This window comes from Dama dama, chromosome 13 (genome assembly GCF_033118175.1).
Source record: "Dama dama isolate Ldn47 chromosome 13, ASM3311817v1, whole genome shotgun sequence".
NCBI lineage: Eukaryota > Metazoa > Chordata > Mammalia > Artiodactyla > Cervidae > Dama > Dama dama.
In genome coordinates, this window is record NC_083693.1 from 23,335,634 (window position 1) to 23,361,034 (window position 25,401).

Here is a 25,401-nt window from a genome sequence, read left to right on the forward strand (position 1 = left end):
TGGTGACTACTGAGCCCACACATGATGACTATTGAGCCCACACGAGGTGAGCACTGAGCCCACATGTGGCGAGCACTGAGCCCACACATGATGACTACTGAGCCCACACATGGCAGCTACTGAGCCCATACATGATGAATACTGATCCCAGATGTGGCGACTACTGAACCCACACGGGGTGACTACTGAGCCCACATGTGATGACTACTGAGCCCACACGTGGCGAGCACTGAGCCCCACATGTGATGACTACTGAGCCCCACACGCGATGACTACTGAGCCCACACACGATGACTACTGAGCCCACAAGCAGTGACTACTGAGCCCACACGCGGCAGCTACTGAGCCACATGTGATGACTACTGAGCCCCACACGAGATGACTACTGAGCCAACACATGATGACTACTGAGCCCACATGTGGTGACTACTGAGCTCACATGTGGTGACTACTGAGCCCACACATGATGACTACTGAGCCCACACGCAGTAGCTACTGAGCCCACACGTGGCAAGCACTGAGCCCGCATGTGATGACTACTGAGCCCACATGTGGCGAGCACTGAGCCCACACATGATGACTACTGAGCCCACACGCGGCAGCTACTGAGCCCACATGTGGCAAGCACTGAGCCCACACGTGGTGACTACTGAGCCCACACATGATGACTACTGAGCCCACACGCAGTGACTACTGAGCCCACATGCGGCGAGCACTGAGCTCACATGCGGCGAGCACTGAGCCCACACATGATGACTACTAAGCCCACACGTGGCAGCTACTGAGCCCACACACAGTGAGCACTGAGCCCACACGTGATGACTGCTGAGCCCACACGTGGAAAGCACTGAGCCCACACGAGGCAGCTACTGAGCCCACATGTGGCAGCTACTGAGCCCATACATGATGACAACTGATCCCAGATGTGGCGACTACTGAACCCACATGGGGTGACTACTGAGCCCCACATGTGATGACTACTGAGCCCCACATGTGATGACTACTGAGCCCACACACGATGATTACTGAGTCCACACGTGGTGACTACTGAGCTCACACGTGGTGACTACTGAGCCCACACATGATGACTACTGAGCCCACAAGCAGTGACTACTGAGCCCACACGCCGCAGCTACTGAGCCACATGTGATGACTACTGAGCCCCACACGAGATGACTACTGAGCCAACACATGATGACTACTGAACCCACACGTGGTGACTACTGAGCTCACATGTGGTGACTACTGAGCCCACACATGATGACTACTGAGCCCACAAGCAGTGACTACTGAGCCCACACGCGGCAGCTACTGAGCCACATGTGATGACTACTGAGCCCCACACGAGATGACTACTGAGCCAACACATGATGACTACTGAGCCCACATGTGGTGACTACTGAGCTCACATGTGGTGACTACTGAGCCCACACATGATGACTACTGAGCCCACACGCAGTAGCTACTGAGCCCACACGTGGTGAGCACTGAGCCCGCATGTGATGACTACTGAGCCCACACGTGGTGAGCACTGAGCCCACACATGATGACTACTGAGCCCACACACAGTGACTACTGAGCCCACACATGGTAACTACTGAGCCCACATGCGGCGACTACTGAGCCCACACGTGGCAGCTACTGAGCCCACATGTGGCAAGCACTGAGCCCACACGTGGTGACTACTGAGCCCACACATGATGACTACTGAGCCCACACGCAGTGACTACTGAGCCCACACGCGGCGAGCACTGAGCCCACATGCGGCGAGCACTGAGTCCACACATGATGACTACTAAGCCCACACGTGGCAGCTACTGAGCCCACACACAGTAAGCACTGAGCCCACATGTGATGACTACTGAGCCCACACGTGGAAAGCACTGAGCCCACATGAGGCAGATACTGAGCCCACATGTGGCAGCTACTGAGCCCATACATGATGACAACTGATCCCAGATGTGGCGACTACTGAACCCACACGGGGTGACTACTGAGCCCCACATGTGATGACTACTGAGCCCCACATGTGATGACTACTGAGCCCACACACGATGATTACTGAGTCCACACGTGGTGACTACTGAGCTCACACGTGGTGACTACTGAGCCCACACATGATGACTACTAAGCCCACACGAGGTGACTACTGAGCCCACACGTGGCGAGCACTGAGCCTGCACGTGATGACTACTGAGTCCACATGCGGTGACTACTGAGCCCACATGTGGTGAGCACTGAGCCCACACATGATGACTATTGAGCCCACACGTGGCGAGCACTGAGCTCCACATGCGATGACTACTGAGCCCCACACACGATGACTACTGAGCCCACACGTGTTGACTACTGAGCTCACATGTGGTGACTACTGAGCCCACACATGATGACTACTGAGCTCACAAGCAGTGAGCACTGAGCCCACATGTGGCAAGCACTGAGCCCACACATGATGACTACTGAGCCCACACATGATGACTACTAAGCCCACACGAGGTGACTACTGAGCCCACACGTGGCGAGCACTGAGCCCACACATGATGACTACTGAGCCCACACATGATGACTACTGAGCCCACACGCGGCAAGCACTGAGCCCCACACGGGATGAATACTGAGCCCCACACGCAATGACTACTGAGCCCACACACGATGACTACTGAGCTCACACGTGGTGACTACTGAGCCCACACATGATGACTACTGAGCCCACATGCGGCAGCTACTAAGCCCACATGCAGCAAGCACTGAGCCTGCATGTGATGACTACTGAGTCCACACGCGGTGACTACTGAGTCCACATGTGGTGAGCACTGAGCCCACACATGATGACTACTGAGCCCCACACATGATGACTACTGAGCCCACACGTGGCGACTACTGAGCCCACACGCGGTGACTACTGAGCCCACACATGGTGACTACTGAGCCCACACACGGCGACTACTGAACCCACATGCAGCAGCTACTGAGCCCACACATGATGACTACTGAGCCCACACATGGTGAGCACTGAGTCCACAAGTGGTGAGCACTGAGCCCACACATGATGACTACTGAGCCCACACGCGGCGACTACTGAGCCCACACGTGGCAACTACGGAGCCCACATGCGGCAGCTACTGAGCCCACAGGTGGCGAGCACTGAACCCATACATGATGACTACTGAGCCCACACACAGCAGCTACTGGGCCCACAGGCAGCGACCACTGAGCCTGCACGCGGCGACTACTGAGCCCACGTGCCCTAGAGCCCGTGCTCCGCAACAAGAGAATCCACTGCAAATAGAAGCCCATGCACTGCAACTGGAGGAAAGTCCGAGCAGACTCAGCACAGCCAAAAATTACTTAATGAATCAATTTTTTTTTTTTAAAGATCAGGACTAGAGCTGCTCTTTGGTTAAACAGACCCTCCCTTTGCGGTTAGGTGTCCCGTCAGCTCCTGGGTCACCTGCTGCTGGGATGTGACTTTTCACTTTCATGTCATCAGGGGGGGCTTGCTGACTCAAGGACCACGGGAGTGGACCACTCCCCAAAGGCAAACAGGAGGACCCTGGCTGCTGAAAGGGGGGATGGATGGAAGCAGCGAGGACTGCTGCTTCAGGCTCCTCTGGAAAGAAGCCATCTGTGATCTCTGTGCATCCCCCCCAACCCCCACCAGGCTCTCTCTGCTGCTGACCCAGAGCCTGGCTCCTCGAAAACCTAGGACCTCAGCTGGCTGCTCCTGCTACCTCCCGACTCCAGTCGCCACACACACATGGGCTGCCGGGCTTGTCTGGGGTTTTTATTTCCAATTGATCGCTTAGAGATGAAACCTGCCTCGGCGGGAGGTAAACATTTTATTTCTATTCTGACTTCCTTAGGTGATGGAGAGCGGCAATTTGCCGGCTTGTGCTGAAGAAGGCCAAGTCTGTCTCTTGTCCTAGAGGTAATTACCACTACCTGATCCTCAGAGAGAGCGTCTGGTTGTGTCTCCATTTGGCCGAGGCTGGCTGGATGTTGTGCTTAATGCTTTCATTACTTCTGTCAACAACAGCTGGCAACGAGGAGCCATTTATCACAACTTCAGCTCTGGAAGAGGGGGGGGAAAAAAGAGGAAGAGGGGAGACATGATCTGTTAGCAAGCCAATGACAAGCCTAATAGTTTTGTTTTTGCACGAGCTTGAATGTAAACTTCTTCGGAGGAGCAAAATTGCAGTTATTACCTGGGAAGGGAAGGAAGTCTATTTATCTTCTAGAATGCACCAACTCTCTCCCTCAGGTATAACCTACATATATTCTGGGAGACAGGAAGAGGGTGATAAACTATCTCTCTCCCCTCTCCCACCCACAATGTTTCCTCTGAGTGAAACTTAGCAGTCACTGTCAGAATAGTAATCCTTCTTCAGGCCACTTTTGCAAAACTCAGCAGAGCACTTGCATTAACAACCTCGTATCATAAGATGGTTTGCAAATGTAATAAAGAGGAAAACAAAAACTCATACTGGGGCAATGGGATGTAGCCTTATCTCATTATCCCTCGTTTGTAAGATGCCTCTTCAAATACCCGCCTTGTTCTAGAGTTATTCGAGCTCTGTTTCTCTCTCCCACTAGACTGTCAGCAGGGGACCTCCCTCACTCGTTTCTGCATTCCCCAACGGTCTAACATAGCAGATGCTCAATAAATAAGTGCTTGCTGAATTTGAATTTGACCCTGGGGGAGCCTGGATGGATGAAGTTGCTGGCTGGCTCTGAATGCCTGAGGCCACTCATACATAATTCTGGGTGCCTTCATCATCTTCCCACCTGACTCAGGCAGTACAGGACCTGCTTGAATTCAGCGGCTTGAAATCTATGCTAGTGGGTTTCTAAGAAACCAGGTTACAATCACATCTCTAAAAGCGCAGGAACCACAGTGATGCATGTGGGTCACATCACAAGTTCCTTTTGTGTGTGCTGACAGCACATTCTCTCAGTTAGAATGACAAGTGGATTTGTGATGCCAAATTCTGGAGCTTGAAAGGATTCAAACCAAACATCTATGTCCTCTGCATTTACTTTGGAACAGCCATGCTAAAAAAGATGAAATTCTTTTAATAGGTCTAAACCCAGGGCTCTATTTTGCCTTCTTTAGGTAGAGAAGAAATTTATTTGGGGGATGCGCTTTCTCCCCACATACCTCCATTCCCAATATTTCTGACTCCTCTGGCTGATACTACTTGTCAGAGATTCAAAAATATGCAACTTTGGCAGAGAACAGAAAATTCAAGGGTTTGGGTATTCCTCCAGCTGACAGGCCTAAAGGATAGCTATCAAAGCTATCAAAGGAAACAGAAGACTTGACCCTTTGCAAGTTCTGTTGTCTTCATGAACAGAGGCAGAGGGTGTAGTGGAAAGATTTCACAAGCTGTGAGACTACAGGCAAATTACTTTATCACTCTGAGCCTCAGTTTCCCCATTTACAGTAAGAGGGTGTGCAAGAGGAAGATTCTCTGAATGGGGACTAGGCATGGTCCACGTAGCCAGTGTTAAGCCTGGGCCTGTTGGCTTGTAAAGCATCTTCTCTCTCTCCAGCATCAAGCTGTCCTCTGGCCAAAGACTGTCATTTGGGGAAACACTCTTTTAGATTTAGAGTGTGCCTTCAGTAATCACGGGTTTCCCTTGTGGCTCAGCTGGTAAAGAATACGTCTGCAATGTGGGACCCCTGGGTTCAATCCCTGGGTTGGGAAGATCCCCTGGAGAAGGGAAAGGCTACCTACTCCAGTGCTCTGGCCTGGAGAATTCCATGGACTGCATAGTCCATGAGGTCACAAACAGTGGGACATGACTGAGTGACTTTCACTTCACTTTCAATAGTCAAGGTTAACAGTTCTGAGATGACTTCCTAAATATTTTTAAGAGATCTCAACAAAGTTTCTGAGTGCTCTATTTTCCATCTTTATCTCTCCCCATGAAACGGGCTGAAAATCCTGATTCCTGAGTCTCCATTATCTGGCAAAAATTCAAGTTATGAATAAGCTCATTGGTGGCTCAAGTGCCTCCAAGTGGGTGGGCTCCTTTTCAGAAAGACTCTTACCCATCTGAATTTTCCATCTCCTGCAGCCTCTAGACCGGGGGCCATTTCCTGGGCTCTTCTATCAACAGCTCCCCACCCCCCTCACACTGATTAGGAAATGCAAAGCCAAAGTGAAACGAAACAGATCTATTTGCTAAGTAAGAAGGGCACCATCCAGCAAAGAGGAGAAGCAGATTAATAGCTGCCTTACAGCAAAAACAAATGAACACAAAATCTAATTTACAAACCTATTAGATTTGCTATGTAAGCTGTTCACAGCTGATCTGATTGTACCTCTGCCTCCAGAATTCCTGCAAGACAAAGGAAATGCATTATTTATAAATCCAGCTCTTTTTCGCAAAGCCCTCTTCAGTCGCCAGGAGCTCCTGCAGCCTGCCTTGGAGAAATACAGAGGGAGGATGCGTCCTCACCCCGGCTTCTCCAGAAGGGACAGCATCCTGGTCTAGCCACAAACCCAAGCCTCTGATGGGAAGCTGACCTCAGGTCCTTTCCTGCCTCCCACTTGAGCATTGTTTCAATTCCCACCTAGGTTTCCACTTGAGAATTTCATCTGACTTCCAGACAGACTCCTCTGGGATTCATCCCCTCTGGTTAACCCCGCAGGCTAGCATGCTTTAGCACCACTCAGCACCTGCTGTAGCATGACTCAGCCTTTACTCTAGCCTGACTCAGCATCTGCCCTTTGTCTTTTGTTTTCACTTACCTTGATGAAAGTGAAAGAGGAGAGTGAAAAGGTTGACCTAAAAATCAACTTTGTTCAAAAAACAAAGATCGTGGCATCCGGTCCCATTACATCATGGCAAATAGATGGTGGAATAGTATAAATAGTGGTAGATCGTTTTCTTGGGCTCTAAAATCACTGTGGATGGTGACTTGTCAAGAAATTACAAGACCCTTGCCCACTGGAGGAAAAGATATGACAAAACCTATACAGTGTATTAAAAAGCAGAGACATCACTTTGCCTACAAAGGTTCGTATAGTCAAGGCTATGGCTTTTCCAGTAGTCATGTACAGATGTGAGAACTGGATCATGAAGAAGGCTGAGTGCCAAAGAATTGATGCTTTTGAACTGTGGTGTTGGAGAGGACTCTTGAGTGTCCCTTGGACAGACAGCAAGGAGATCAAACCAGTCAACCCTAAAGGAAATATGCCCTGAATATTCATCAGAAGGACTGATGCTGAAGCTGAATCTCCAGTACTTTGGACACCTGATGCAAAGAGCCAACTCACTGGAAAAGACCCTGATGCTGGGAAAGATTGAAGGCGGGAGGAGAAGGGGATGACTAGAGGAGGAGATGGTTGGATGGCATCATCAACTCAATGGACATGAGTCTGAGCAAGCTCCGGGAGCTGGTGATGGACAGGGAAGCCTGGTGTGCTGCAGTCCATGGGGTTGCAAAGAGTTGGACACGACTGAGTGACAACAACAACAGCTGGTGGTGAGATGTTGTCCACCACACTGTCTCCAAACTTAAGATCTCAGAAGTTCAACAGAGGTAGCGAGACTGACTCAACCAGTGCCTCCAACCAAATGTGAAAATGATTTGCTTTTTGGTGTGCAGGAAAAATAATAGCAGTGTCACTTTGTGGGGGAGCAGGAGATGGGTGAGCATGAGTGTCCTCTGCTTCTTCCTCTGGAGGATAAGCTGTGGGAGCCGAAGTTCTCTAAGGCCCTTTCCAGTTCCCCCCGTTTCTGCCGTTCTGTCAGATTCGGTCCTGGGTGGGGGCCATAGGGTCATGAAGTTTCACCCTACTTTGCCAATGGCACTGGGTCCGGGGAGAGAGAAATCTATCTGCCCTTGGTATTCAGCCCACTTTGTGCTCTGTGTGTGTTTTTATTAAAAAGTTGTATGTGAGACTGAGGCAGGAGGCAGATGGACCTCTCCCACCCAGGGCAAAGCTATTGGAGATTCATCCCCTATTGACTGAAATGCCAAGAGGAGGCTAGCAGGACAATTAAGGGAGGAGGCTGGGCCCTGCTCAGACCACTTGTCTTCCTGACCTTCCCAACCACACATGCACAGAAAAAGCTCCTTGGAGGCCAAAGGGGACTCATGTTAAGGGAGGTTCTACCCAGAAGCCTTTTTGGTAGAACTCACCTTGGCTAAGGGATGCGTGCGCACACATGGGAAGATCCTGAGATATATCAAATACGGGCTGTGAACCAGGCAAATCATAATGACTGGCCAAAGGAAACCCAGAAGAAATGTCCCATAGAAGTAATTCAAATTGCCACGAGGGTGTGACTCAGCGACTCTATTTCTCTCCGAGTCCACCCATGTGTCTATCCACATGTACTGCAATTCTTTCTCTTCTTAATATAATACTTGACTTGCTTCACTATTTCCGTCTTTGTTGGAATTCTTTTCTGCAAAGCTGAAGGCCAGGGCCCTGGTCACTGACCACTGGTCTAGTGGCTAGGATCTGGTGCTTTCACCACCGTGAGTGAGTGAGTAATAGTTGCTCAGTCATGCCTGACTCTTTGCAACCCCATGGACTGTAGCCTGCCAGGCTCCTCTGTCCATGGAATTCTCCAGGCAAGATTACTGGAGTGGGTTGACATTTCCTTCACCACCATGACCTGGCCTCAATCTCTGGCTGGGAACCCAAGCCATTGCAGGCCAAGGCCGCCCAAGATCAAGACTAATGGTTAAATTAAATAATTTCCCCCACTGATTTGTAGGATATGTGGTTTGAGGAGATGTTTTTCATGCTTTTTCTATTTTTTTAAAGTTTCATCTAGACCTTCAGCCAAGGTGCTGGTATACTTCAAAGAAACAATTAAAATCACTGCAAAATCATTGTGATTTAATTAACATTTAACTTAATTAATTAATTTAAAAAACTCTGTGGGGGAAGCAATGCCTATTTCCTCACTAGTTTTAAGTTTGAAACCAGAAATCCTAAATTTCTTTACGATTCACATACTTGTAGATATAACATTGTGTGTGTGTGTGTATATGTGACTGCGTGTGTGTTTATGTTTTCCTGATAGATTGAAATGCCTTTTCAACACTGTTTGCAGTGAGAATCATTCTGCCTCATAGCCCAATGAGCCGGCAGCAGGAAGGGTGCTATGACTCATCCTGTACCTCCTCCCAGGCCTCCCTTCAGGTCTCAGATTTCATCACACATAGTCTAATTTTTAATTGCACAGAGTATCATAGGTTCCTCACGTTGCAATCAATGCGTAATATCTCTTTCTTGTCTCTCTTCATTTCCCCTTGGGATGGCAGATCACTCACACTTCTAATTCAAGGGTCTGGGACTACCTGGCCAGCTCTGACCTGTAACCATCATCTATTATACTTAGGTCAGAGCCCAGGGGCTCTCCTGGGCATGCTGCTGTCCACAAGTCACTGACCTTTCACCATGCCCTGACCTGACACCAACCCCTGTTTTCAAAATCAGCACTCCTTGTCGGGAGGGAACACTTGCTGGGCCAGATATTAAGTCAAGTATAGTAATTAAAAGTGTGGTCTTAGCTCAAGATTAATGAAAAGTTAATGGAACAAAAAGATTGTCTAGAACTGATGTATTATTTTTTAAAAATTACATCAATGAGAAATTCGATAAATGGTTTGAAGTAGTTGATTAATAATCTGGAGGTGAGTTGGAGGGAAATCAGGTTAAGTGTTCCCTGATTTATAAATTTCAAGTGGATTTAACTGGTGTTTCTCAGACCCTAATAATGCTCCTATTCTTATCAGCAGTTTGCCATATTTTGTTTATCACCCATTCTACTACCTACTTAAGTTTTTAAATTGACTCATCTTTTTAAAAGTTCTTAACCTAATAATGCCATTGGTGAAAATATGGGTTTCATATCATGAAAATATACTCATTTGAAAAGAACATAAAACCATTACCCCCCAAAATATTTATCAATGGAATTCCTAAGATCATCTTACATTATCACCAAGAACTCTTGTAGCACCTCTGGAAAAGACTGAATTAAACAGTTAAATATTTAAAGAAGGCAACCCATACGAAATTGGTATGAAGATGGAAGAGAATATTTATCAAATCTTGATGAGGTATGAGGAGCAAATGTGAAGGACTTCTAAAATTCAGAAGTGTAAGAAGAAACCCTAAGAGGGAATGCAGACAGATTTGACTTCATAAAAATTTAAAATTCTGCTTATACAAACAGCAAAGCTCAACAAACTCTCTCCAGCGTCCTTCCTAGAATATGAGGGTTCCAGGTGAGGGGAACCCTGCACTGGGGTATCTATCTGGTTTACTGTAACCAGGGGTTGGGAGAGGACGTGACGCTGAGTACAACTGCCTCCTACCATCTTTCTCTTCTCTTGCCTCCAGGCCGGGTGCTGAGGAGCACTGAGGCCTGCTGATGGGGTACCACAGGCCAGGCACTTTTTCATACCAAGAAAGTAAATGAAAGTCGCTCAGTTGTGTCCGACTCTTTGCGACCCCGTGGACTGTACAGTCCCTGGAATTCTCCAGGCCAGAATACTGGAGTGGGCAGCCTTTCCCTTCTCTGGGGTTTCATACTAAAACTTCCTCTAATCCTGGCTTTCCCCCGCCTCAGCACTATTGATGTTTCAGGGTTGCTGTTGGCTGTCGGGGCAGCTAATTGTGCGCTGTAGTGTGTTGAGCCGCATCCCTGGCCTCTACCTGCTTTAAGGCAGGAGCAGCCCTCCCCACACCCTGCAAACTGTGACAACCAAAACTGCCTCCAGACCATGCCCTGGGCAGGGAGGCAGAATTACCTCCGCTTGAGAACCTCTGCTCCAACTCTTGTCTTCCACCTGTGCCTCTGAGATGAATCCCCGCCCCTGCTCTCCCTCACCAGCCAACCCGTTCCATCACCTTCCCAAGCCGGAGTCCATGCCAAACTCCAAGCCCAACACTCGTGCTTCTGCTCAAAACCCAAATTTCAACACTCAGCGCCTTTTCCTTCTCCTCCCAAAGCGTCCCACTATAGCATTTGTCGCCTTTTTCATATTTAATTATTGCATGGGATCACAGATGGGAGACTTGAAAGAAATGCTGTCATTTACCTAGTCTAAACTCCTCCTCTTATAGTTGAAGGAACCAAGGTCTCGAGATTTGGTTCTGGTTTCAGCTTCCTTGGCTGCTCACCACAGTAGAATGGAAGCCCCTGGGGGGCGTGCACTAACCATGTCTTTTATTTTCTTTATCTGATGCGTTGACACCTGCGGGCTTGCTGACTTTGGAGGGACAGCTTCTCTCAGGGTTAGTAAATTCCTAGAGACAGTAAACCACTGGCCTGGGCGGGCACCTTTCAAATGCAAACCAACCAATCTAGAGCCCAACCCCCTCCTGCCCCACCACCTCCCTTACTGGGATCTCACACCCTGGGTCACCATCCACCTGCCATAATCAACCTAGAGCTAGGTACTTCTATGCATCTACTGGTTTAATAAACCCAGGAATTACAGTTATCCCAGACACACAGGGTCAGCTCCGATGCCCCATAGTCTGCTGAAGTTATCCAAAACAGCCAGTCCAAAGCTGCTTACCCAGCCTCACCCTTGCTTCCTCTGCAAACCACAATAAAGGCTCTTGTCCACAGCTCCCCTTTCCTCTTAAGGGACCTGGTGCTACTCCATAGAGCCCTGCATGATGTGGTATGCCACCTCTCTTGGGGTCTGGGAGAATAACAAACTCCATTTTCAACAGCAGCCATTTCCTGATCTGTTGGCCTATTATTATTAAATAATAATAAAGTATCATTATTAAATAACAATAAATTATTATTATAGATATTATCTAAATAATAGATATTACATCTATCAATATACATTAATAGATATTATCTATTATTAAATGATAATAAAACATAATAAAACAGGGAGACCTTGTCTTGTTCACCTTCTCAGCCTTGCACAGTACCTTGCTCAAGTGGGACTTTTCTTCCTAAGTCCTTCCAGTAGCTTGCATAGTGTGTTCCCACATATTATTTATACCTGTGCAAGACACTGTTTCACCTCTCAGATACCCAGAGAATGGGTATCTGAGAATCAGAGAATGGGCATTCAGAGAAACTGTCATTCAGAGAAACTCAGGCTGCAGATGTTTGGCTCAAAATGAAGCCTGAATTGGCAAGGGATTTTTTTTCTAATTAGGTTTGGCCTCTATTGTTATTAAAATAAGCCTGCATCCCTTGTGACAGGGGAATGCTGAGACCTGCTTGGTTGAGTGACAGAAGATGATTTGGTGAGAAAAATCTGCTAAAGATAATTAATCAACTTCTGAAATCATAGAAACAAAAATCAAGTGAAAAAAATGTATGGGAAAATGTATGCATGTTATAAAGAACTCTCTAATGTTAGTAACAACCACTGTCCACGTGACCTGCCCAATATTCTCAACCATAGTTAGGATGGAGGTTGATTACTCCAAAGCTCTACATTTTGAGAAGTTAGTCTCCTTTCCACCACAAACATAATACTCTTTCCAAGCAGTAGCTAAGATAGTAAATAAAAATAGCATGTTAAAAGAGAATAACATGCATAGTTGGATTTGTTTCCAGTGAAAAACAATGAGCAAACCTGAAAACTGCACTTCTGTTTAGCCTCTTCATCCAAGCCCAGTTGTTTGTAGGTAAGGTCACATTCTAGTGTGTTGGGGTCTCATAGCTGTGTTATAATCTCCCACATCCTTGGTTTCTCACTGGAGAGTCAGGCTCAGTAAATGAACTTTCAAGAGCTGACAGCTTTAATTAAGAGTCTGCACCCAACTTAAATAGCTGATTAGTCCTGAGAATAGAAGATTAAACTGAAGCAAAGTCATGAATTTGCAGGTGACTGATTCTTCCTTCCCAGTTTCGGGAGGATACTGAAGGTGTGTGCTCAACCTGTGCACAGAAACCACTGGGGTTCCTCCACTGCTGGCCCTCTGCTGCTCCTCCAAGGACACATGATAGCTATGTGGCCCCGGACACATGGTGAGGAGGAAGTAAGGAAGAGAATGATTTCGGGTCAGTCACATGAAGAGTGAGAGCTCCCAACGGGGTCCAAGGGTGGTTTTTAAAATGACTTTTTCTTTTTGGGGGTTGTTGTTGTTCAGTCTCTAAGTCATGTCTGACTCTTTGCAACCTTAAGAACTGCAGCACACCAGGCTTCCCTGTCTTTCACTATCTTCTGGAGTTTGCTCAAGCTCATGTCCATTAAGTTGGTGATGCCATCCAAGGACATGCAAGTATGTGGTGCCCCAGACACATGGTGAGGAAAAAAGCAAGGAAAAGGATGATCTAGGGTCAGTCATGTCCAACCATCTCATCCTCTGTTGCCCCCTTCTCCTCCTGCCTTCAATTTTCCCCAGCATCTTGGGCTTTTTCCAATTAGTCGGCTCTTTGCATAAGGTAGACAAAGTATTGGAGCTTCAGCTCCAGCATCAGTCCTTCCAACAAATATTCTGGGTTGATTTCCTTTAGGATTGACTGGTGTGATCTCCTTGCAACCCAAGGGACCCTCAAGAGTCTTCTCCAGTACCACAATGCAAAAGCATCAATTCTTTGGCACTCAGCCTTCTTTATGGTTCAACTCTCATATCTGTACATGACTAATGGAAAAGCCATAGCTTTGACTATACGGACCTTTGTGAGCAAAGCGATGTCGCTGCTTTTTAATATGCTGCCTAGGTTTGTTACAGCTTTCCTTCCAGGGAGCAAGCATCTTTTAATTTCATGGCTGCAGTCACCATCCACAGTGATTTTAGAACCCAAGAAAATAAAATCTGTCACTGTTTCCGCTTTTTCCCCATCTATTTGCCATGAGGTGATGGGACCAGACGCCACGATCTTAGTTTTTTGAATGTTGAGTTTTAAGCCAAGTTTTTCACTCTCCTCTTTCATCCTCACCAAGAGGCTCTTTTTCTACCATTAGAGTGGTATCATCTGCATATCTGAGGTTGTTGATATTTCTCCCAGCAATCTTGATTCCAGCTTGTGATTCATCCAGTCTGGGCATTTCACATGATGCACTCTGCATAGAAGTTAAATAAGCAGGCTGACAACATACAGCCTTGATGTACTCCTTTCCCAGTTTTGAACCAGTCTGTTGTTCCACGTCCACTTCTAACTGTTGCTTCTTGGCCTACATACAGGTTTCTCTGGAGATAGGTAAGGTAGTCTGGTATTCTCATCTCTTTAAGAATTTTCTGCAGTTGGTTGTGATTCACACAGTCAAAGGCTTTCTGTGGAAAAATATGCATAACACAAAATTTCCATTTTGTCCTTTTTAAGTGTACAATTCAGTGGCATCCAGTCTGTTCACAAGATCGTGTAGCCATCACCATCTCCAGGATTTTTTCATCCCTCCCAACAGAAACTCTGTCCCCTTGCTTTCTGGAGAACTCACCAGACTGTGTTACCTGAATCTCTCTCCTAGACTTACACTCTATCTACCCTAACAGTGTGGAGAACTTGTCATAAGGGGAAGCAAGTTAAGGGTCCAAGCTCTGAGATAAGACTCCCAGGGTCTGCATTCTAACCGAACTAATCATGAGCTGTGTGATCTTTGACTACTGCTCCAGGCTTATGTTTGTTCATGGAGTGACTGTAAAGATTAAATGAGCTAATGAATGCAGAGATGTAGAACAGTGCATGACACATCGTAAAGAACTTGATATTGATGTTATCCTTATTTTGACTTTTTGCAACCCTTTAAAAATGCAGGGACTTCCCTGGAGGTCCAGGGGCTGGGACTCCACACTCTCAGTGTTGGGGTGGGGGCCCGGATTTGATCCCTGGTTGGGATCCCCCATTCAACTAAATATCCTCCAGGCCTCAGCTAAAAAATCCCATGGCTGGGGATCCCACACCCTGCAATGAAGATCAAGGATCCTATGTGCGGTGGCTGGGGCCCAGCACAGCCAAATATGTAAATAAATAAGTACGTTTTTTTAAAAAAAAGTCAAATCATCTTGACTTGAGAGGCACATGGTAACAGGTAGCTGCCCAGATTTGACCTGTGAGCTATGCTTTGCTAACTCCTTCTCTAGGATCAGTTCAGTTCAGTCGCTCAGTCATGTTCGACTCTTTACCATCCCATGGACTGCAGCACGCCAGGCTTCCCTGTCCATCACCAACTCCTGGAGCTCACTCAAACACATGTCTACCGAGTCAGTGATGCCATCCAACCATCTCATCCTCTGTTGACCCCTTCTCCTCCCGCCTTCAATCTTTCCCAGCATCAGGGTCTTTTCCAATGAGTCAGTTCTTTGCATCACGTGGCCAAAGTATTGGAGTTTCAGCTTCAGCATCAGTCCTTCCAGTGAATATTCAGGACTGATTTCCTGAATAGTCTTCTCTAGGATGTTAGGAGCAAAATGCCCCTCCACATGGCATCTTTGCCATATGTCTCCTGATGACATCCTTCTGGTGGAGGTAGGCTTCTACTGCCAGAGGAAGGCTTTCCTGAAGTCACAGCTCCAACAGTGAGGACTACAAACCGCTGTACTGCTAGCTCCTTATGTAGATCAGTTCGTAAGGAGTGATCAGGCCAGTCACTTCTGGACTGCCAGCCAGGATCCCGGGTAGGTATAGGGAGCTCCCTCTCAGCAGCTTCAGCCTTATTGCTGTTATTGTCGCTCAGTTGTGTCTGACTCTTGGCCACCCCATGGACGGCAGCACGCCAGGCTTCCCTGTCCTTCACCATCTCCCTAAGTTGACTTAAATTCATGTCCATTGAGTCGGTGATGCCATCCGACCATCTCCTCCTCTGTCGTCCCTGTCTCCTCTTCAGCCTTACAGGCAGCAAATGACGCTGCTGATAGTATGATACTTGCACCAAATTTAGGTTTATTCCCAGTGCCACCCGTGTCTGGCACCAGTGTGGTTACCCCCCTCCAGGTCCGCCCACTCCACTTCCGGCATCTCAGGCCTAACAGTCTCCCTCAACAGTCCCTGAGAGGCCTTTCACTGTTCAGCAGGTCTGATCATTGCCCCAGAGCCTGTGGGCCTCACAGTCACAGAGCTGGGAGGAGACAGGTGGTATCCTTGACAGTGGGGTTTCCATGGTGACCAAGATCTCTGGTTACTGGGCGTTACAAGTGCCAATGGGATGTCATGTCAGCAAGCTCATGGGCTTCTGTCTTCTTCTGCCCTCCTTCTGAACACTCAGCTCCTTCTTCTGCCATCCCCTCTCCCTTCAAGGTTAATATGGTTTGATGTATCCGCTGGATGTGATTTCAGCAAACTTTTGTTTGTGAATCGGCTTCCATCAGCTGGAACAAAAAGATACCAGCTCACTCTTGGCTCTCTCCTCTGCTCAACCTCAGAAAACATCTGTGAGAACCGAAGGCTTTGATTCCAGCCAATTTCCCCAGTCTCTTATGCTAGTCATCCGCACATCAGAAAAGTAAACAAGCCACTGGGATGCCAAGCATTTCCCTAACACTTACTCCTGATCTTTCCTCTTTCTCATCACGAAACTGTCACCAACAACCAGAAGAGATACCAGAGAATTTGTCATCCAGACCAGAACACTTAAGGAATAAACCGACTCAACAACTGAGGCAGGAAAGGATACATGAATTGAGATGACCAATTCGTGCAGGAATGGTCCTCCTCCAATTTACACTCATCTTATAAAGGATACAGACTTTATAATATAAAGATTTTTAAGAGAATGCTGCATTACAAATCCAGATCACTCAAAACCCTAGAAACCAAGGCAGTTACAACTCAGAGGTGATACATCTCTACGTAGCTGGTTGAGTTGGATATGTATCTATGTATGCAGTTGAAGCTGGTGAAAGCTATCATTAAAGAATATTTCTTCAGTAATTTGTTGTTGTTTAGTTCCTAAGACATGTCCTGCTCTTTTGTGACCCCATGAACTGTAGCCCACCAGGCTCCTCTGTCCATGGGTTGTTCCAGGCAAGAATACTGGAGTGGGTTGCCATTTCCTTCTCCAGTGAATCACCAGTAAGTAATTCTTGGCTGTAGAGCCTTTTGTGAGTCCCTTGTCCCTCCCACCCATTCTGAAGACTCTGTTCTACAGTGAGTCAGGGTCCCTTAACCTGTCCTGGTATCGTGGTCACACCTACAGCAAGGTTTTCCTTACACTCAGCTACCACTGCAGCTTCACCTAGCACGTGGCTTCCCTGCCTAGACTGGGGGCAAGCCTGGGACAAGGTCCTGCTCATCTCTGTATTGTCATGGAGCGGGGGAGGTCACGTGTCTCCTGCAGATTCAATGTGCTTCTGAAGATGACTACTGGATGAATAGATGAGTCAAGAAAGCTGAGGCCATTCCTTCTCTGGAGAGAAAAAGGTTCAGCCCCTTTGGTAGCATGGCTCGGGGAAGAAGAAGGGAAACCCCAGCCTCACTCCCACCCCCACTACCCACCTACCCATAGCTGCCAAGAGGAATCCAGACCCAGGGCCTTTGCACTGGCTGTACTTCCTCCATGGAAAGTTTTTCCAACAGATAATCCATGGCTCCCTCCTTTCTTTCCCCCTTTTCCAAGTCTTGGGTCAAATCAAACCTTCTCAGAGTGGTCTTCCCTGCCCGTCCCATTTAACACGGCATCTGCTGTCCTCCTCCTCCATGGAGGTCCTCCTCTCTCCCATCTCCTTTTATCTTTACATCACTTGTTCAGTTGCTCAGTGTCCAACTCTTCGTGACCCCATGAACTGCAGCACGCCAGGCCTCCCTGTTCTTCACTATCTCCCAGAGTTTTGTCAAACTCATGTCCATTGAGTTGATGATGCCATCCAACTATCTCATTCTCTGCCACCACCACCCCCCCTCCCTTTTTCCTCCTGTCTTCAATCTTTCCCAGCATCAGGGTCTTTCTCGATGAGTCAGCTCTTTGCATCAGATGGCCAAAATACTGGAGCTTCAGCATCAGTCCTTCCAGTGAATATTCAGGACTAATTTCCTTTAGGATTGACTGGTTTAATCTCCTTGCTGTCTAAGGGACTCTGGAGTCTTCTCCAGCACCACAGTTCAAAGGAATCAATTCTTCAGTGCTCAGCCTTCTTTATGGTCCAACTTTCACATCCATACACGACTGCTGGAAAAACCATAGCTGCTTCCTCGGTGGCTCAGGCAGTAAAGAATCTGCCTGTAATGCAGGAGACCCGAGTTCAATGTCTGGATCGGGAAGATCCCTAGGAGAAAGGAATGACTCCCCAGCCTAGTACTCTTGCCTGGAGAATTCCATGGACAAAAGAGCCTGGCAGGCTACAGTCCATATTGTTGCAAAGAGTTGACATGACTGAGTGACTAACGCTTTTATCACTATATCATGTATTATATGCATGGTCTTCCTTTGCCGCAGGATTTGCAAGCGCCGTGACGGAAGCACTACGCCTGTCTCATTGACTGTTATGCCTCTAGTGCCTGGACATCATGAAAGGTCTGTGAATATTTACAAATAGAAGGAAGCTGCCTCCTCCCATCCTTTGTTACAACAGAGAAGCCAGCTGTCCTCTTACCCAAACCCGATACCTCCACCTATGCTCTGAATTGCATCCCTTCCAGTCTTTCGTGATTATTACTTTATCAGCTATTTCTTCTCTCTTCCTCATCTATTTACAGCTTCCTTTCAGCTGCCTAATAATTCTAGTCTTTATCTTGGTCTTTGTATATGTCAGACTCCATTCTGCAAATTTTATCTTAGTTCATGTGAGCCTCACAGTACCCTGAGGATGCAGAAATGATGATGCATTTCTACGTGAGACCAAACAGAGGCACAGAAGGGGGGAATCCTGCCCGGGGCCACACAGCCACCAAGCAGGGATGCCAAGCTTTGAACCCAGCAGGCTGGCTCAGACCAGCGCCTGATCGCCCCACCATGTGGCTGGCTCATCCCCACTCGCGTTTACGTATGTTTGCTTTTCTCAGCTTCAGTAAACGACCCGACCTTCCTTCCGAACACCCCTTGGCTACTCCTGTGTCTCTCGCCAGCACTTTGCAGACTTCTACACTGTCTGTGACTCCTCACTTCACCATCTCCCCCTACCATTCCATTCTGGTTCCTGTCTCCATCACGCTCTCAAAAGTGCTCTTGTATGAACACCTTGTGATGGGCAAGTCTGTCTCCATTGTATTTGAACTCTGCCAACTTTTGATGACGGTGGCATGTCCCCCTTCCTGGATTAGTAAAGTCAGGGCTTCCTGGGTCTGGCCACAGGGTTGGCCTGGACAAACCTTCTTCCTCTGGAGGAAATAAGCTACTGGGAAGAGACGTGATAAATGGCCTCAAGTGGAGAGAAAGGTCAGAGTCCTCGGGGCATCTTTCAGATTCCTTCTGGCTCTGGAAATCCATTATTTTAAATCATCTCCTCTCAAACACTTTAAGGTTCTACTAAAAATGACACAAAATTTTTCCTTGATTCTGTTCCCCTGACAGAGGGCACCCTCCCCAATTAAAATCTCAATTTTTCTCTATATTCACACCCAACAAGATTGTGTCCAGCATTGCTTTCCTTCTTCAAAACACAGAAAATATTTTTCTTACAAAATATATTAGTTTCACAAAATTTTCAAATACTAAATATGGTTGAATTATTTTTCAACAGCTTCCTGGCCCCCTCTCCACCAGAATTTACTCTCCAAGAGCGATGGCTTCATTGTTCCAGGTGACAATCCCAGTGGCAGGCAGACATGTTAACAAAACACATCCTTAGGACAGGGATGTGGATTCCAAGAGAGCAGTGAAAATGCTTGAGCTTCACCCTGTGCCAGGCACTGTACCAGTCAGTCAGTCAGTTCAGTCGCTCAGTCGTGTCAAACTCTTTGCAACCCCATGAATCGCAGCACGCCAGGCCTCCCTGTCCATCACCAACTCCCGGAGCTTACTCAAACTCATGCCCATCGAGTCGGTGATGCCATCCAGCCATCTCATCCTCTGTCGTCCCCTTCTCCTCCTGTCCCCAATCCTTCCCAGCATCAGGGTCTTTTCCAATGAGTCAACTCTTCGCATGAGGTGGCCCAAGTATTGGAGTTTCAGCTTCAGCATCTGTCCTTCCAATGAACACCCAGGACTGATCTCCTTTAGGATGGACTGGTTGGATCTCCTTGCAGTCCAAGAGACTCTCAAGTGTCTTCTCCAACACCACAGTTCAAAAGCATCAATTCTTCTGTGCTCAGCTTTCTTCACAGTTCAACTCTCACATCCATACATGACCACTGGAAAAACCATAGACTTGACCAGACGGACCTTTGTTGGCAAAGTAATGTCTCTGCTTTTTAATATGCTATCTAGGTTGGTCATAACTTTCCTTCCAAGGAGTAAGCGTCTTTAAATTTCATGGCTGCAGTCACCATCTGCAGTGATTTTGGAGCCCCCCCAAAATAAAGTCTGACACTGCTTCCACCGTTTCCCCATCTATTTCCCATGAAGTGATGGGACCAGATGCCATGATCTTATTTTTCTGCATGTTGAGCTTTAAGCCAACTTTTTCACTCTCTTCTTTCACTTTCATCAAGAGGCTTTTTAGTTCTTCTTCACTTTCTGCCATAAGGGTGGTGTCATCTGCATATCTGAGGTTATGTCCAGTGGCATGTTAATTTGCATATTTTGGTTTTATAAATAGGACACACAGGCTCAAAAAGGTTCAGGGATTTGCCCAGGGTCAACCCTAGCAAATAAACTGGCAGAGCAGGGATTTGAGTTGCATGTGGTCAAACCTCGTGTGCCTGCAGAACGCTGGCCCCTGTACCCTGCCCTTCGCCTGCTGCACATAAGGATTTAATATACAGTCAGGGAGATGCTTGAGACTTAAGAGGAGGCAAAGGCTGTTCAGGGCTTCCCCCAGTGGCGCAGTGGTAAAGAATCTGTCTGCAACGTAGGAGCCACAGGAGATGCAGCTTCAATCCCTGGGTTGGGAAGATCCCCTGGAGGAGGGCATAGCAACCCACTCCAGTATTCTTGCCTTGAGGATCCCATGGACAGAGGAGCCTGGTGGGCTACAGTCCATGGGGTCACAAAAGAGTCGGCACAATTAAAGCAACCTAGCACACACACACGCAAAGATTATTCAATAAGTAGTTGTGAGACATGTGATGAGCTAACTGGGAAAATATTCAAGTCAGATTCTCCACTGGCACCACACCAATAAGGATAATATATGATCTAGCCATGAAGAATTACGCTTAGGAGCAGTTTTATATGAAAATTCATTCAACTGTATTTTAGTCCATTTGGGCAGCCAGAACGTAATGCCATAGCCTGGGAGGCTTATAAACAACAGTGGCTGATCGCTCAGCGTTCTGGAGGCTGGAGGTCTAAGATCAGGGTGCCAGTGTGGCTAGATGAGGGCCCCCTCCTGGGTCACAGGCATCTTGTATCCTCACAAGGCAGAAGGGGTGAGGGGTCTTTGGAGCCTCTTCTATAAGGGCACTAACCCTATTCATGAGGGCTCCACCCTCATGACCTAACTACCTCAAAGGCCCCATCTCCTTATAACCATCACATTGGGCATTAGGATTCCAACGTGTGAATCTGGTGGGGACAAAAACATTCAAGCCATAGCACTTCCAGGCGTGTCTGCTACTGACAGTGCCTTTGCCTCCTGCAAAACCTTAATGGAGAGGTCTGGCAGCCCCGAAAACTCCTCATTTCATTCATGTCACATGGTATGGATAAATCCGTGCTCTCTAAAGAGAAGCAGAATGGCCATCCCACATGCCGCGCTCTTGAACCCGCCTTGCTGGGACTTGAAAGGCCTCTGCCTTAAGCCGGCCTTTCTTCCCTCTCCTTTGTTCACTTCTTGACGGACCAGCATTCAGAGGCCGTGTCCCTATTAACAAAGTTGCAGCCTTTCCCAGAGAAAATCTCTGGAGGGCCCTCGGGTTGGGGAGGACTTTAAAGCCACTCTCCTCCCAGATGTTTGATGTGCCCCCTTCCCCACTCTGCTGGTCCCAACCAGCAGTCACCGCTCGTGGAACCTCGCTGTCGTCTGGAAAGGGGACAGTGGGACTATCAATGAGGGGGCTGGAGATCTGACTCTCATCAGACTCTAGCTTTGCAGCCCTTGGCCTCTTGAGGTCTTGACATCCTTCCTTCTCTGCAAAGCAGGGTCCTGCGGTGGGATTACAGCGAGAAGCCCTGGGCAGACGTGAGTGTTAGTTGTAATATTGTTATTGAAGGTGATGGCTGCAGCCTTGGGAATCAGAATAAACCACTGCCTCAGGCCACCAACCCCCTCAGAACAGCTGTCCTCAGGGAGGCTGTCTCCCACCAAGTGCGGTCCATTAGGGTGAAATCAAGCACAGGGGACGCAAGAAAAGGGCTTCCCAGGAGGTGCTCGGGGTAAAGAATCACCCTGCCAATGCAGGAGGCAGAAGAGACAGCGTTTGATCCCTGGGTCAGGAAGATCCCCTTGAGGAGGGCATGGTAACCCATTCCACATGGCAACCCACTCCAGTATTCTTGCCTGGAGAATCCCATGGACAGAGAAGCCTGGCTCCGACTGAGCACACGTGCACGTCTGGACGGAGGAAAGCAGGATGCAGAACCACGATTCCCGCTGCCACTGCTGTGCTGTCTGATGTCTCTGAGGCCGTCCAGAGGGGAGCCCTGCCCAGGAGTAAATTAATGCCCTTTCTTCTCTTCAGCAAGATGTGCTCAGCTGAACAGCCCAGAGGCATCTCTGACAGTCATGTTGCCAAGGCCTGGGTGTGGCCTGTCCAACGGCCACGAGGCTGTGCTGGATGGAGCCCCTGTGGGACCCGCAGAGCATGGCCTGGCTCCTGGGTGGGTTAACTACACATCATTTCTCCTGAATGGACCCGGAAGTGTCCCCGAGGTCCTAGATCCCCTCCTCCTTCATCACATGTCAACACCTTTGGGTTTTCTTTGATACTCTTCTCAGCTGCTCCTCCCAGCCCTTCCATCTTAGCCCCTCCCCTACATATCCCAGTTTCTCAGAGCCTACCCTTAGGCCTTGTGAAGCCCCCTCTTCCATCGTTCATCTACATGCCCACGACTCCCAATGCACCTTCAGGCATGGTGTGCTCCAGGTGCCAGAATCACAGAAGAGCCCAGACAGCCCCTCCACAGACCTCAGACCTGACCGGCACTCATGCCCCAACCTGCCTTCCCCCAGGGTTCTCTCAGGGGATGGCAGCCACCCAGTCATGCGGAATCAGGGTGCTGTGGGCACTCCCCACCCTCTCTTCCCAGGTTTCCCCTCTAGATCGCCCAGCCTTCAGACCCTCCCACTCAAGGACAGCAGGGACCACTCCCTCGGGCCCTCTGCCATGGCTTCTATATTAGCTCCCTGTCTGCAGAGAAGCACTCCTTGCCAAGTGCTCCCTTGTGAGACCCAGATTTCCAAAATGCACAGTGCAACATGGCGCTTCCTCCTTGAAACTCTTCTGGGTTCCCTCATCGAGTCCCACTGCTTTCAAAATGAGTCAGCACAGATCCTTAGCACAGCACAGGAGACCCTTTCTGGGCTGGCTTTCTCGGTCCTCACCTTCACCTTCTCACACACCCACCAGCTGCCTCCACGGAGCGAGGGGCAGTTTCCGGAATGTGTCAGGTCACAAGATCGTCCTTGGAACACTATCCTCTCTCTCCAGAATCCTTTATTCTGTTTTCCATTGACTTAAGTCTGCATTTATGACCTGCCAGCCCCAGGTCGTACCTGGCATAAATATGTATTTGGCGTGGGGGGGTGGCTTCTATAATGTTAAGTCTTTTATAGTTAAAATGTCAATGGTAAAAACTCAAGGGAATAGCCGTTATAAAATATGAAACATTGGGCTGGCCAACAAGTTTGTTCGTTTTAAAACCTTTTTATTTTATATTGGGCTACAGCTGATGAACAATGCTGTGATAGTTGCAAGGAAGAGGCAAAGGGACTCAGGCATACATACATGTATCCATGGTCCCCTAAACCCCCTCTCCCATCCAGGCTGCTACATAACATTGAGCAGAGTTCCCTGTGCTACCCGGTAGGTCCTTGTTGGTTATCTGCTTTAAATACAGCAGTGTATGGAAAACTCCGGGTGCATTTTTTTGCCAACTCAATATCAAGTTTTGACTTCAACAATTAGAAGCAGTGGCAGCCCTCACCCACATGAATTGGTGGAGATGAAAGCAGCCGTGCCTCACTGGGGGTGGGCGGGTATGAACCATCTTTTCCCACAGTCCACACCACTCCCTATTGTCTTCACTGAGCTGTTTCATTTATTTGTGTGACCTGCCTAGACTTTGAAGGCATCTGACTTTGGGATCCCCAGACCCGCTACTACTCAGGCAGCAAAAGTAGCTCATGTCACCTTCCCCATGACCTTTCCTGACCCAGAAGCCTCACTTAGGCCAGGTACAGCAAGCCTACAGGCCCCAAGGGTGTGTAGGCAGTGGCGTGTGTTCATGCTCAGTCGTGTCCAACTCTTTGTAATCCCCTGGACTGGAGCCCGCCAGGCTCCTCTGTCCGTGGGATTCTCCAGGCAAGACTATTGGAGTGGGTTGCCATGCCCTCCTCCAGGGGATCTTCCCGACTCAGGGATCGAACCGGCATCTCTCGCGTCTCCTGCGTTGGCAGGCGGGTTCTTCACCACTGAGCCATCGGGGAAGCCCAACAGGAAGTGGCAGGGGTTACTAGTTCCCTGTTCTCTTTCAATGACAACGGACAAGATGCTGACTGATACAATCAACCACAGCAGAAGAGGACCACCGGGGCACTGTCCTCCCCACTCCACACACAAATTTCAGAAGACAAAAGTTCTGGAGGTGAGGATTTGGGAGCTCCTTCCTCTCTGTGAAGTGGCACGAGGCTGCCTTCTGGGACTTGCTGGTTGAGTCACCAACTGATAAACCATTAAGAGGAAGCAGGCCTGGGGTCTGGAAGGATCCTCAGCCCTGAAGTCTCAGGTGTCAGCTGCGGTCTCCACCCACATCCCCACCCCGTGTTCTACAGGACTCCAGGGCTCTGGACAGGAACTAGGGGTGGAACCTGCCCTTCAGGTCCTCTCTGGGAGCTCCTTTTGGAATGCCTGGGAGCAAAGCCCGGACAGCAAAGCCCAGGGACAGAGCTCAGGGCGGAGAAAACGAACGCCAGCCCTGGTGCGTGAAGGCAGGGAAACGGACTTCTCCCAAAACATACCACTGCAGCTGGCAGCAGGTAGGGGGTGGGTGCAGGTGGGCGTAGGGAAGATGGTGGCACCTAAGGCTGTGCCCAGGCTGATGCTAAATCAGGCGTCTGAACGGGGGTTTGAGGAGCACTCTCCTTGGGTGGACAGGGGAGGAGTGTGCAGCACAGAGTTAACACGGCCTGGGCGCTCACCACGGGGCAGACACGGACCAAGTTCTCACTGTGGATTTTTCTCCTTTTGTCCCTATCGCAGTCCCAAGAGGTGGGCCTTTTTATGACCCCTATTTTGCTTAGATAGGTT

General features: G+C 48.5%; 1 protein-coding gene across 1 annotated transcript in view; it reads right to left on the minus strand.

Annotated features, from left to right (window-relative positions):
• ST8SIA2 (ST8 alpha-N-acetyl-neuraminide alpha-2,8-sialyltransferase 2) overlaps positions 1 to 25,401 on the minus strand; it is a 78,986-nt gene that overhangs the window by 31,581 nt on the left and 22,004 nt on the right. Inside the window, exons 2-3 of the mRNA XM_061159593.1 lie at positions 6,283 to 6,345; positions 3,943 to 4,071 (exon numbers count right to left, since the gene is read on the minus strand). Coding sequence (XP_061015576.1) covers positions 3,943 to 4,071; positions 6,283 to 6,345 — 192 coding nt within the window. The remainder of the gene's footprint in view (positions 1 to 3,942; positions 4,072 to 6,282; positions 6,346 to 25,401) is intronic.